At 38.0% G+C, this 13,067-nt stretch overlaps 1 protein-coding gene across 1 annotated transcript; it reads left to right on the forward strand.

Annotated features, from left to right (window-relative positions):
* Window positions 1-7,649: 7,649 nt before the first annotated feature.
* LOC127670089 (olfactory receptor 12D1-like) lies at window positions 7,650-8,576 on the forward strand. Its single transcript, XM_052164414.1, has one exon. The coding sequence runs from the start codon at window positions 7,650-7,652 to the stop codon at window positions 8,574-8,576; it is 927 nt and encodes a 308-aa protein (XP_052020374.1).
* Window positions 8,577-13,067: the final 4,491 nt, after the last annotated feature.

Consider the following 13,067-nt stretch of genomic DNA (forward strand, 5'->3'; position numbering starts at 1 on the left):
AATGATACCTTGGTCAAGGAAGAAATAAGGAAAGAAATCAAAGACTTTTTAGAATTTAATGAAAATGAAGGCACAACATATCCAAATTTATGGGACACAATGAAATCAGTGCTAAGAGGAAAACTCATAGCTCTGAGTGCCTACAAAAAGGAGATGAAGAGAGCATACATGAGCAGTTTAACAGAACACCTAAAATCTTTAGAACAAAAAGAAGCTATGCACCTAAGAGGAGTAGAAGGCAGGAAATCATGAAACTCAGGTCTGAAATCAACCAAGTTGAAACAAAAAGAACTATACAAAGAATCAACAAAAGTAGGAGCTGGTTCTTTGAGAAAATCAACAAGATAGATAAGGCTTTAGCCAGACTAACCAGAGGGCACAAGAGACAGTACCCAAATTAACAAAATCAGAAATGAAAAGGGAAAAATAACAACAGAAACTGAAGAAATACAAAAAAAATCATCAGATACTACTACAAAAGTCTATACTCAACACAACTGGAAAATCTGGAGGAAATGGACAATTTCCTAGACAGATAGCAATTACCAAAGTTTAATCAGGATCAGATAGACTATCTAAATGGTCCCATATCTCCTAAGGTAATAGAAGTGGTCATTGACCGTCTCCTGGGGGTAAAGGGATACAAATTAGAAAGGAAGAAGTCAAATTATCACTATTTGCAGATGATTTGATAGTATACTTAAGAGACCCAAAAAACTCCACCAGAAAACTCCTACAGCTGATAAACAACTTCAGCAAGGTGACTGGTTATAAAATTAACTCAAGCAAATCAGTAGCCTTCCTATACTCAAAGGATAAACAGGCTGAGAAAGAAATTAGAGAAATGACACCCTTCACAATAGCCACAAACAATATAAAGTATCTTGGTGTGACTCTAAGCAAACAAATGAAAGATCTGTATGACAGGAACTTCAAGTCTCTGAAGAAGGAAATCAAAGAAGGCCTCAGAAAATGAAAAAATCTTCCATGCTCTGGGTTGGCAGGATTAATATAGTAAAAATGGCCATCCTGCCAAAAGCAATCTACAGATTCAATGTAATGCCCATCAAAATACCAACTCAATTCTTCATAGACTTAAAAAGAGCAATTCTCAAATTAATCTGGAATAACAAAAAACCCAGGATAGCTAAAACTATTCTCAACAGTAAAAGAACTTCTGGGGCAATCAGTATCCCTGATCTCAAACAGTACTACAGAGCAATTGTGTTAAAAACTGCATGGTATTGGTACAGTGACAGGCAAGTAGATCAATGGAATAGAATTATAGATCCGGAAATGAACCCACAAAATTATGGTCACTTGATCTTTGATAAAGGAACTACAACCATCTAGTGGAAAAAAGATAGCCTCTTCAACGAATGGTACTGGTTCAACTGGAGGTCAGCATGCAAAAGAATGCAAATTGATCCGTTCTTATCTCCGTGTACTAAACTCAACTCCAAGTGGATCAAGAACCTCCACATAAAACCAGACACATTAAAACTATTAGAAAAGAAACTGGGGAAGACCCTTGAGGACATGGGCATAGGAAAAATTTCCTCAACAGAACACCAATAACATAGTCTAAGATCAAGAATTGACAAATGGGACCTCTTTAAACTACAAGGTTTCTGTAAGGCAAAGGACATTGTCAAAAGGACAAAATGGCAACCAACAAATTGGGAAAAGATCTTTACCAACACTACATCTGACAGAGGGCTTATATCCAAGATATACAAAGAACTCAAGAAGGTAGACTCCAGAGAGCCAAATATCTCCCTTAAAAATGGGGTACAGGGCTAAACAAAGAATTTGCACCTGAAGAACATCGAATGGCTGAGAAGCACCTAAAGAAATGTTCAACATCCTTAGTCATCAGGGAAATACAAATCAAAACAACCCTGAGATTTCACCTCACACCAGTCAGAATGGCTAAGATCAAAAAGTCAGGAAAAAACAGGTGCTGGTAAGGATGTGGAGAAAGAGGAACACTCCCACTGCTGGTGGGGTTGCAAGCTGGTACAACCACTCTGAAAGTCAGTCTGGCAGTTCCTCAGAAAACTGGGAATGATACTTCCAGAGGGCCCCACTATACCACTCCTGGGCATATACCCAGAGGATTCCCCAGCATGAAATAAGGATACATGCTCTACTATGTTCATAGCAGCCCTATTTATAATAGCCAGAAGCTGGAAAGAACCCAGATGTCCCTCAAAGGAGGAATGGATACAGAAAATGGGGTATATGTAGACAATGGAGTATTATTCAGCCATTAGAAACAATGAATTCATGAAATTCTTAGACAAATGGATGGAACTGGAGAACATCATCCTAAGTGAGGTAACCCAGTCTCAAAAGAACACTCATGGTATGCACTCACTGATAAATGGATATTAGCCTAGAAGCTTGGAATACCCAAAACACAATGCACATATCAAATGATGTCCAAGAAGAAAGAAGGAGTGCCCTCCCCCTCCCCCCCACCCCGGTCCTGGAAAAGCTCAGTGCAACAGTGTCAGGGAATATCAGGACAGGGAAGTGGGAAGGGGTGGATTAGGGAACAGGGGGAGGGAAGAGGGCTTATGGGAGTTTGGGGGAGGGGGGATCCTGGAAAGGGAAACTCACTTGAAATGTAAAGAAAGAATATATCGAATAAAAAATGACAATTTATAAAATATTTTAAAAAGTAAATTAATAAAATAATAATAATTAAAAAGAAAAAACAAAAGAAAAAAATCTTCCTTAGGACTCCATCTACATCCTCATTTCTCAGGCTATAAACTTCTGGATTGAGTGTTGAGGGAAGAATGGGATGATAAACAAAGAATAAAGTCTAATGACATTGGATATTCTAGATGTGGGTTTAGAAACTCAATGACACCCATAGGGATAAAGAAAAAATAATTACAGATATGTGACATAAACAAGTAGAAATGTCTCTGGTTCTGCCCTCCACAGATGGCATCCTTAGTACAGTAGAGAATGTAGGTGCATAAGCAAAACAAATAGAGATGAAAATGACTTCATGAAATTTGCAGGCAAATGAATGGAACTAGAAAATATCATCCTGAGTGAAGTAACCCAGACACAAAAGGACACACATTGTATATATTTACTGATGAGTGGATATTAGCCCAAAAGCTCAGAATACCTATGATACAACTCACAGACCATATGAAGTTTAACAAGAAGGAAGATCAAAGTGCAGATGCTTCAATCCTACTTAGAAGGAAGAACAACATAATCATAGGAGGTAGAGGTAGGGAGGGATCTTGGAGGGAGAGAGGAGATGGAGAGGAAAAGGTGGGGTAGAATCAGGTATGGGAAGATGCAGGAGATAAGTCCAGAGGATGAGGAAAATGAATAGAAATATGTAGCAGTGGGAGTAGGGAAGTAGGGGTAGCCAAAGAAAGTCCCAGGTAAGCAAGAGGCTCCCAGTACTCAATGGGGTTGACATAAGCCAAAATACCCAATAAAGTGGAGATAGAACCTGTAGAGATCACCTCCAGTAGATAGGCACAAACCCCAGTTGAGGCATGGGGCCACCCACCCATCTCAAAATTTTTAACCCAGAATTACTCCTGTCTGAAGGAAATAGAGGGACAAAAAATAGAGCAGAGACTGAAGAAAAGGGCATCCAAAGACTGCCCCACCTAGGGATCCATTCCATTTTCAGGAACCAAACCCTGACACTATTGGTGATGCCAAGAAGTGCTTGCTGACAGGAACCTGGTATAGCAGTCCCCTGAGAGGCTCTGCCAGCACCTGACTAATACAGATGTAGATAAAGCCAACTATCAGACTGAGCCCAGGGACCCCAAAAGAACAGTTAAAGGTAGGACTGAAGGATCTGAAGGGGATTGGATTGGAATCCATAGGAAGAACAACAAAATCAATTAACCGAACACCCCAGAGCTCCCAGAGACTAAACCACCAATCAGAGCATGCATGAATGGGTCCATGGCTCCAGCTACATATGTAGCAGAGGATTGCCTTATCTGGCATCAATGGGATGGGAGGCGCTTGGTCCTGTGAAGGCTTGATGTCCCAGAGTAGGGGGATGCTAGAGTGGTGAGGCAGGAGTGGATGAGTGGGTGGAGGAGTGCCCTTTTAGAGATAAAGGGGAGTGGGATGGGCTGGAGGTCTGGGGGCGGGGCTGGAAGGGGGACATTTGAAATGTAAATAAATAAAATAACCAATAAAAAAGTAAAAGCATGTTGAGCAAGCCATGAGGAACAGGGCAGTAACACCCCTCTATGGCCCCTGCATCACTCTGCAGGTTCAACACCTGCTTGAGTTTATGGCCTCACTGCTTTTGATGATGAACTATTATACAGAATGAATTGTGAATGAAATAAGCCCTTTCCTTCCCTTAAGTTGTTTTTTGGTCATGGTGTTTCATCATAGCAATACTAACCCTAACTTAAGAGTGTGTGTGTGTGTGTGTGTGTGTGTGTGTGTGTGTGTGTGTGTGTGTGTATGTGTTCCCCCACAACCTCACACCTGTAGGCTGACAATCAGCAAACCCTAGAGATTCTCTTGTCTTTGCCCCTTCCCCAGTACTACACAGATAGGCAGCCACACCCAGGTTTTTAAGTGGACCCAAGTAAGTCCTATACTTACAAGCAAGGACTTAGTCTAAGGACTTCATTCATTTTTTGCAAAATGTTTTGCCAAATACTCAGATCTCAATAACATTAATCTTCTGACCAGTTGTACTTTTTAAAAGTCAATGGTGCTCCATGATTAAAGTATTAAAAATATACAGCTTTTCATGTTGATAATTATAAGTTAATATAGATTATGAAAGATATTAAAAGAAAATAATACTTGGTATCAGTCTATTGGGGGGGCACAGTGTTGAATAGTTATATCAATCAACAGAACAGTTCAGTGCTGTTGATTTGTGGTAAATTGTTAGCAATTTTTCATACTGTAATCTCAGTGTGCCATGATCAATAGGTTAATTTTCACCACCAACTCTCTTTCCACTTTAAATTTCAGGGTATCTTTCCAAGGAGTCCTCAGGAACAGATAGTAAAGTCTCACCTCAATCTGAAGAAATCAAGTGAAGTTTTACTAAGAAAACTTATTAGGCCATGGAGACTTGGATTGTCCTTTGTCTTCTATTAAGGATTAATCATAATTATACAACAGGAACACAACAAAAACATGGAGATTTCATAAGACAGTTCCTTGCTTGCTCTTAGAATAATTCTTAGCACCAGGGGACAAGCTCTCTCAGGACTTTTGTTTTTAGAGCCAGGAGATTTTTTCAGAAGGTGAGAAAGAATTTTCCAAAGACAAATAATTTATGCCTTTGGATTCAGTGCAAATAACTCATCTTTGTGGGCTGATCCCTGAACTATTATCCCATATGTTTTTCTATTATTTACCAGCACAAGAAGCAGAGCCCTGAAAATACATTTACCTGTCCAGTCAGGTAAGAAAATGAAACCAGAGGCAGGCTGGAAAGTTGGCGATACGTTCTATGTTGTGATCTGCCTCTTGCTGGCATTAGAACAAGTGTCTAAGATTTGGGGATAGTTTCCCATTTTATAATGGGCAAACTCCCTATTGCAGGTCACAAAAACACTTTCCCACATTTTTGCCATCATGTCTTATTTTAAATTCAAAAATTCAAAAAATTTTAAATTTTTAGGCATCATCCAAGGCAAATCTGTAATCTCTAAATATTGAAACAGTACTGAAAGAAATCCTGTCACAAAAAGAAGTGTGGCAAAGAAAATGTTCTCTAAAACTCAGGAAAGATTTGTCTCTTGTTTGATTTACTGTCTCTTGATGTTTTAGGGTTTTTTCAAATATCTTCTTGAAGCAGTCCTATTTTATGGATCAGAAGAACTAAAATGACAGTGTTTAGAAGATTATTTGCATTTTTTAAAAGTAGTAGTAAGGATTTTAAATATACCATGCCTAGCTATCAAAGAAAGTTACTCTGTTTGAAGATGGCCTTTTGGGGGAGATGGAGTAGAGGTTAATTCCAAAAAAATCATCTCCATGGTAAAGCCAAGAGTGTCATAGACTCTAGAAGTTTTCCTAGTTTCAACCTGGTCACATCAAATCAACTTCCTCTCAGAACTCCATTTCATTTTTAGGAAGTGACGGTGTATGTCAGTCTTTTCAGATTTCTTTCCAGTTCCTACTATCTATCTGTGTGTTCCAAGTCTGCAAGTGTCTTACATATCCTGGCTTGTCTCTTTTAAGATGAAAAAGCTACACACAGCATCTATTAAATGAAAAAGGAGCAGAGAAGAAGCTGCTTCACCAATCATATCTGCCACTGACAATACAGCCAAAGATAGTGTTGGGCACTTGATAAAATATCCAAAAGAACTTTCTATAGCAATAATCAGTACATATTGGGCTTTAAGACATCTATAACAATGAACTACTCATTTATAATTCCTAAAGAGTTAAATCATTCACTGAATAAAATATTTTAGGTCAATTCAGCAGAAAATGAAGACGAATGTATTTCCTTACTAGAAGGCAGAGTTTCTTAAGAAAAATAAGGTTAGATAAAGAAAACACATAGAAGACAGAGTTTCTTATTATGAAAAGTGAGGTTAGATAAAGAAAAAATCAAAGAGAGCTAGCAACCTGTGGCAACTTTGGAGAGAGTTGGAATGAAGCAGACAGACTGACTTCTTTGGCATGATACAACAGCTGCCAGGGACCTGCTAAAGTAACTGTGGTGAAGGTGAGTTCAACATGGAACATACCTTTATAGCTGAAGGGTGGATTTATTTCTGGGAAAGTGAAATGATTTAAAATATGTCATAAGACAAACCAGAAGATGATTTTTGGTGAAACAAGGAAGGAACTCAAACTCACAGAAAGTAGTTTTGTATTTAAAGATCTCAAATAAACAAAAGATGTGTACAGCAACATTTTTTCAAGGAAGATGTCATTTGATTTCTTGTTTGAAAAAATGTTCAGGCTGAAAATATAGTAAGACAATAAGCCAATCAACTACTACAGCAATGAGATTTTCAAAATACCTCAAACTGACAGAGTATGTGATTTTGAGCTCCCCTCTGCCTTTCTATTAAATAGGGCCCATTGGCTTTACTGAGCATGTGGACCAGGACAAGATTAATAAAATCGTCAGTATTAATAATCTAAGAACAAGTGACTACTGCTATTTTAGGGCACGTCTACTTCTTCGGAGACTTGATAATGAAATTGTTTTATTCTTCACTGTTACTCTCATTTGACATTTATTCTCACTAGATAAAGAATGGAATAACAGAATCTTTAAAAAGCAACATATCACACAGCTGACTTAGAGATAAATGAAATTTTTATTTGAATGTAGATGTCCATAGCCAGAGAATATGGTGTGTGGACAAATGACACCAACTTCTCAGAGAATGAAACTAGTAATGACGAATCTAAATTTTAAACATAGTTAAGTCAGAAGTCATGGCTGTTCAAGATCTAAACAATCAAATATTACATAGGATCTGAGGCTGGCTTACACAACGCATGGATTTTTCTTCCTTGGCCTGCTCCTCCTCTTCCTCCTCTTTTTCCTCCTGTCTAAGCAAGAAAATTCTTGTCTGGAAAGATTGATTATCCTCAGGCTTGTTTGTGTTCTACAAACTATGTTGTGTTTCTTTTAGGTGATGTTGAATCAAACCTCTGTCACAGAATTTGTCCTCTTGGGAGTGAGAGACTTACAAGAACCCCAGCCTTTTCTCTTTGCAATTTTCTTCACCATCTACTTTGTCAATATAACTGGGAATGGAGCCATCCTGATGATCGTCATCTTGGACCCAAGACTCCACTCACCTATGTATTTCTTCCTGGGAAACCTAGCATGTCTAGATATTTCCTATTCCTCTGTAACAGTGCCAAAGATGCTGGAGAACCTCATCTCTACAAGCAAAGCAATTTCCTTCTTGGGATGCATAACTCAGCTTCATTTCTTCCACTTCCTGGGTACCACAGAATCCCTGCTGCTGGCAGTGATGGCATTTGACCGCTTTGTGGCTATCTGTAAACCACTTCACTATTCTGTCATCATGAATTGGCATATCTGTATCCTTATGGCTGTGACCATCTGGACCATTGCTTTTCTCCATGCCTTGCTTCACTCTGTAATGACATCTCGTTTGAGCTTCTGTGGTCCCAATCATGTCCATCATTTCTTCTGTGATGTTAAGCCATTGCTGGAGCTGGCCTGTGGAAACACTGAGATCAACCTTTGGCTGCTCAATACAGTCACAGGTACCATTGCCTCAGTCCCCTTTTTTCTGACATTTCTCTCCTATTTCTACATCATCACCTATCTTTTCCTCAAGACCCGTTCTTGCAGCATGCTCCACAAAGCACTGTCCACTTGTGCCTCTCACTTCATGGTTGTTATTCTGTTCTATGCTCCTGTTCTCTTCACCTACATCCGTCCTACCTCAAGCAGCTCTCTGGATCAGGACAGAATCATTGCCATCATGTACAGTGTGGTCACTCCTGCTCTCAATCCACTCATCTACACCTTGAGAAACAAGGAAGTGAGGAGTGCACTGAATAGGAAAGTGAGAAGATGGTTCTGACTTGAAGAATCTAAAGAACTCTGCTGAGGTGTAAACAACCAGGCAATAAGGAATTAAGATATTTTATGTATAATAAATGCACACATATATTATGAACAAATTGAATGATGGAAAATATATGAAAAATATCTTCTAATGCCTATTAAACAATTAAAGCAAGAGGAATTTAAACTTGTCTGGCTCTAATCATAGAATTCAGTTCCTGAACTTGACTTGGGCATATTAGTTGATAACATTGACTTGGGACATACTCTAATGTGTCTTGTATGCAACTAGGTATAGAAAACTGTATATACTACCTATGCTTAGTATAATTGGTAATTACACTTGTTCATCTGTCAACTCATTATTTAGATATCAATATGCTTGCTTATTTTTGAAGAATTATTAAAACTATGGCTACTCAATTAAAAAAGTTAGTTGCAAATCACAAATAAGCTACTAAAAATTTCAGAGTCAAAACATTTCTTTTAAATGTCATTCTGATTCAGTTAAACTTGAGGTTTTGGTGGTAAGTGAATAAGTTTTTATTTTTAAAATTGTATTAGTGATTATTATTTTTGAGACCAGGTCTCCTATAGCTCAGGCTGTCCTTGAATTCCTCATGTTCTTGTATCCACCTTTCAGTTGCTGGGATTATAGGTATTTACTATTACATCCAGCATTATAAACAGTTTAGACAATATATTTTATTAAGCAAACATCAAATATATATCAGCATAAGGATGATGAGTTATTTTACATCTGACTGCTTATACTCTTCAAAATCTGTTTAGTAACTTCTCTTGTCTCAACAACATTCTGAGTGTTGAGTAGCTTAGCTACCACCATTAAAGCAATAGAATACAGTCCAAGGTGAGAATGCTTCTTATGGTTAGATGTTTTTCAAGCCAATTATATTTATTAAATATTTATATTCATATAATGTGTTTATATCTAATCTACCCCTTATTCCATACTACCCAACTCCTCTGCTATATACTCTTCATGTTTACCATCCTACTTCCTGTATGTTCTCTTGTGAAGGAGATGTCTGTATACAGTGCTTGCCAGATATTTAGACATGAGAACACAGTTGTGCACTTGAACTCACAGTAGCTGAGACTGAACACACAGTCTTTCACAAGATTAAGCCAGACAAAATTCCATGAATTTCCACCCCTAACTGAAGTAGCAGTAAATAACTACTGGGAGAAGGAGAGTTCTATTTTCTTGAGGAATATGGGCTATGCTCTAGTGTATGATTGTACACAGCACAAAATGGATTCAGTGTGTATTCAATGAGATTTTTTTAATGGAACCCATGAACTCCACAGACTTACTCCTCCTAACAAACAGAACAACTAAAGATGTTAAAAACACTAAAACACTAAACTTTATGGTGGAGGAGATCTTTGTTCTTGGTCAAAAGAAAAAAGCTCTCTCCTTCAGTTTCTGCAACTGGGCTACAAGGCTGCAGAAGTTGTACCTAAGTATGAAAGCTCTTTGCAGGTCCAATGCAGATGGTCACTGTTAGGTGCTCACAACCAGCAAAGCCCTTCCTGCTGAGCCAGAATTCATCATAGTTGTGATCTAAAGATTCAAAGTGTTTCTCAGAATCATTTACTAAATGTGTCTATTTTCTTACTATCTTTTTATTTCAGTTTGGATTCAATCCAAATAACTATTACCTCTGAATGGGAGACAGTATCCTTATAAGACTTACTTTTTCAAATTAGTGCTATCCAATTTGTACTTTAAAATCTTTTCGAAGGATTGCAGAAATGGTTCGCTGGTTAAAAGCACTGGCTGATTTAGCAGCTGAATGTCGTTCAATGCCAACCACTAACATGGTGACTCACAACTGCCTGTAACCCCATTTCCAAGGCGTCTGATGCCCTCTTCTGGCCTCTGGATGAGTGTGGTTTGCAGACAATATCCCATTCCTTCTTCTCACGTGAAAACAATAACAATAAAATCTTTTGAAAACACTTCAGATTTTATTTTGTAAAAAATTCATGAAGGCCCATATTTGGTTATTTTTTTTTAAAATGGCCCAGGTTGAGTGAGGGGTGTTTATTTATTTGTTTATTCATTTATGTTTTCTGCAGGGTTACCTAGTAAAGTTGGGTGCCTCCACTCACTTCTCTGGGATCCAATGTGCTCTGATTTTCTCGTTTTGAGGAAAGCTGGCTGTGATTCCCAATTTAGGTAACATAAGGATTCCTGCTCAGTGGTACATGCTGCACACTTACATACTGTGCACAGTTAAGGTTTCATGTCCCCAATGGTTCTTGAAGACCTTTGTTTATAACGACTTTTAAAAAAGCTTTTGATTGTTTCTTATGAGTTTCACATTATGCACCCAAATTCTGCTCATACTCATCATTCATATCTGCCCTTTGCCTTTGCAACAAACATACAAAATCTGTCTCTGTCTCTGTCTCTGTCTCTCTCTGTCTCTTTCTCTCTCTGTCTCTCTCTCCCTCCCTCTCTCTCTCTCTCTCTCTCTCTCTCTCTCTCTCTATTTCTCTCTCACACACACACACACACATACACACACACACAAGCATAGAAAACATCTCATCATGGAAGCTGTAGTATAGCAAGCATAGTGTGTCCCACAGTATATCCCTCTGTCCACATAATTTCACTTGCACACGTTCCTTGCAATCAGACATTGGCCACCAAGCCAAACATCAAACTGGGATGAGCAAACCGCCATTTGCTCTGCCCCTGACTCATATAAGAACCACGCCACCAATAAGGTGTTTCTTTGCCCATGGCCATGGTATACTGTCCTTTAGTACTGGAAGATATATGAATACTTTATGGAAGTTATATTTGCTGAAGAGAAGAAACTTGGTTACAGCTCTCTTTGTTCTGTAAAGCTCATTACAGAAGAAATAAAATTTAAGAAAGGAGGGGTTATGGATGGGGTGGAGTGTCGGGGTCCAGCCACAGCCAGATCTTTCTTGTTAGGTCTTTTTGAAGCACAGGAGGAGAAAGAGCATTGAAGGATGGTAGGATTTTGTCTTAGAAGATACTTAGGGTTGCTGTATAATAATAAAAAGTTTACCTATCTAAGTCTAAGTTAATTTGCTACTGTAGCTGACCTGACTTCTGTGTTCCTTTGAGGCCAGAAACTGGAGTCTCTGGCCTTTAGCACCTCATCCTAAAAACAGTAGGAGATTAAGTAAAATATTAATTCTTAGATCTTTCCCCCTTTTGTTCAGATGTCTCTTACTTGTCAGGTTAGGGGAATGTTTGGAACAATACACTTATATTGAACCAACAGAAGAGAATAATGCTTGCAGAAGGAAAAGCTTTTACATAAGCAAATATGCATAAACTCGCATAAGTTCATATACAGATTCATGCATGCACATTTATACACTTCCATTCAAACCAATTGAGCCCAACTTGAATGCATTCTCACAATTACATACACATATGCATACTTACATATGCTTCTGGAGCAAAAGACCAAGCACCAGTGCAGAAACAACTCACTCATTCTGGGTGAAAAATGAGCTCCAATCTTTATTGCATAGAGAAAGAAAATGCTTCAACCGTTTTAATGCTAAATTAATTAAACCCAAGTTTTTAAGGAGAAAGATTTGTTCCTTTAATAAGACTAAGCCTCCCTTCTTATTAAGAAAAGGCCTGTCCTGTCCCACAGTAAAGAGAAGTCTGCCTGCTCCTTCTGCGCTCTATGCAGCTTCTTTTTTCATCTTTCTCTCTGCATTCTGCACATTGCTCTCTTAGTTTTTTATGTAACCTAGAGTTTCTAAGTTATTCCACTCTGCATTCTACTTATAATCTTGCTCTTTCCTGCTGCTCTGATTTCACAATAATACTCTTGCTCTCAATACTTTTTCTCCCAATGCTATGCCCATATTTCTAAGTTTTTCTTGAGTTCAGTTCTGTCTAAAAAGTGTTCTCTCAAAAACTTCTCCTCAGCTCAGTTCCTCTCTTTTCTCTTTGTCCTCAGCATTTATACATCTTTCAGAATATGTGATCACATGGTAAAAAGTCCATCACAAATTCACACATAAAATCAAATCATAAATTGAAATCGAAATTTGCAACAGAGAATGTTTACATGCATATTCTTTAGGAGTGATTATCTGACTAATCATTTATTACCTGTCACAGATCCACAGGTTCATTGGGAGTTAAAAACCATAACTAAGCTATTAATGAAGTTTTATATAGATAAATGTAGTCAATATTTTATTTTCTATAGGTCCTGGAACCTATAGTAAATCGTTAGTTTCCTTTTTACAACCTTTTGGAATGTTCTCTGAGTAGTAGTAACTCTGGTTACTATGTAAACGAATGACACATGGGAAACTGGAAGAGTTCTCATTGCAGTTTTGAATATCAGAAAAGGATCTAATAGCAGTCACACTATAAAAGAGCTTAATAAGTGCTGATTTAATTTTTGGAATTCTTGTAGGGTCATCATTAAGAAAAAAAAGAATTAAGAAATCATATGTTTATCTATGC

Source organism: Apodemus sylvaticus, chromosome 19, assembly GCF_947179515.1.
Source record: "Apodemus sylvaticus chromosome 19, mApoSyl1.1, whole genome shotgun sequence".
Taxonomy (NCBI): domain Eukaryota; kingdom Metazoa; phylum Chordata; class Mammalia; order Rodentia; family Muridae; genus Apodemus; species Apodemus sylvaticus.

What these genes read in the sequence shown, in the direction of transcription:
- LOC127670089 (XM_052164414.1), top strand. Translation starts at nt 7,650, where the DNA reads ATGTTGAATCAAACCTCTGTCACAGAATTTGTCCTCTTGGGAGTGAGA.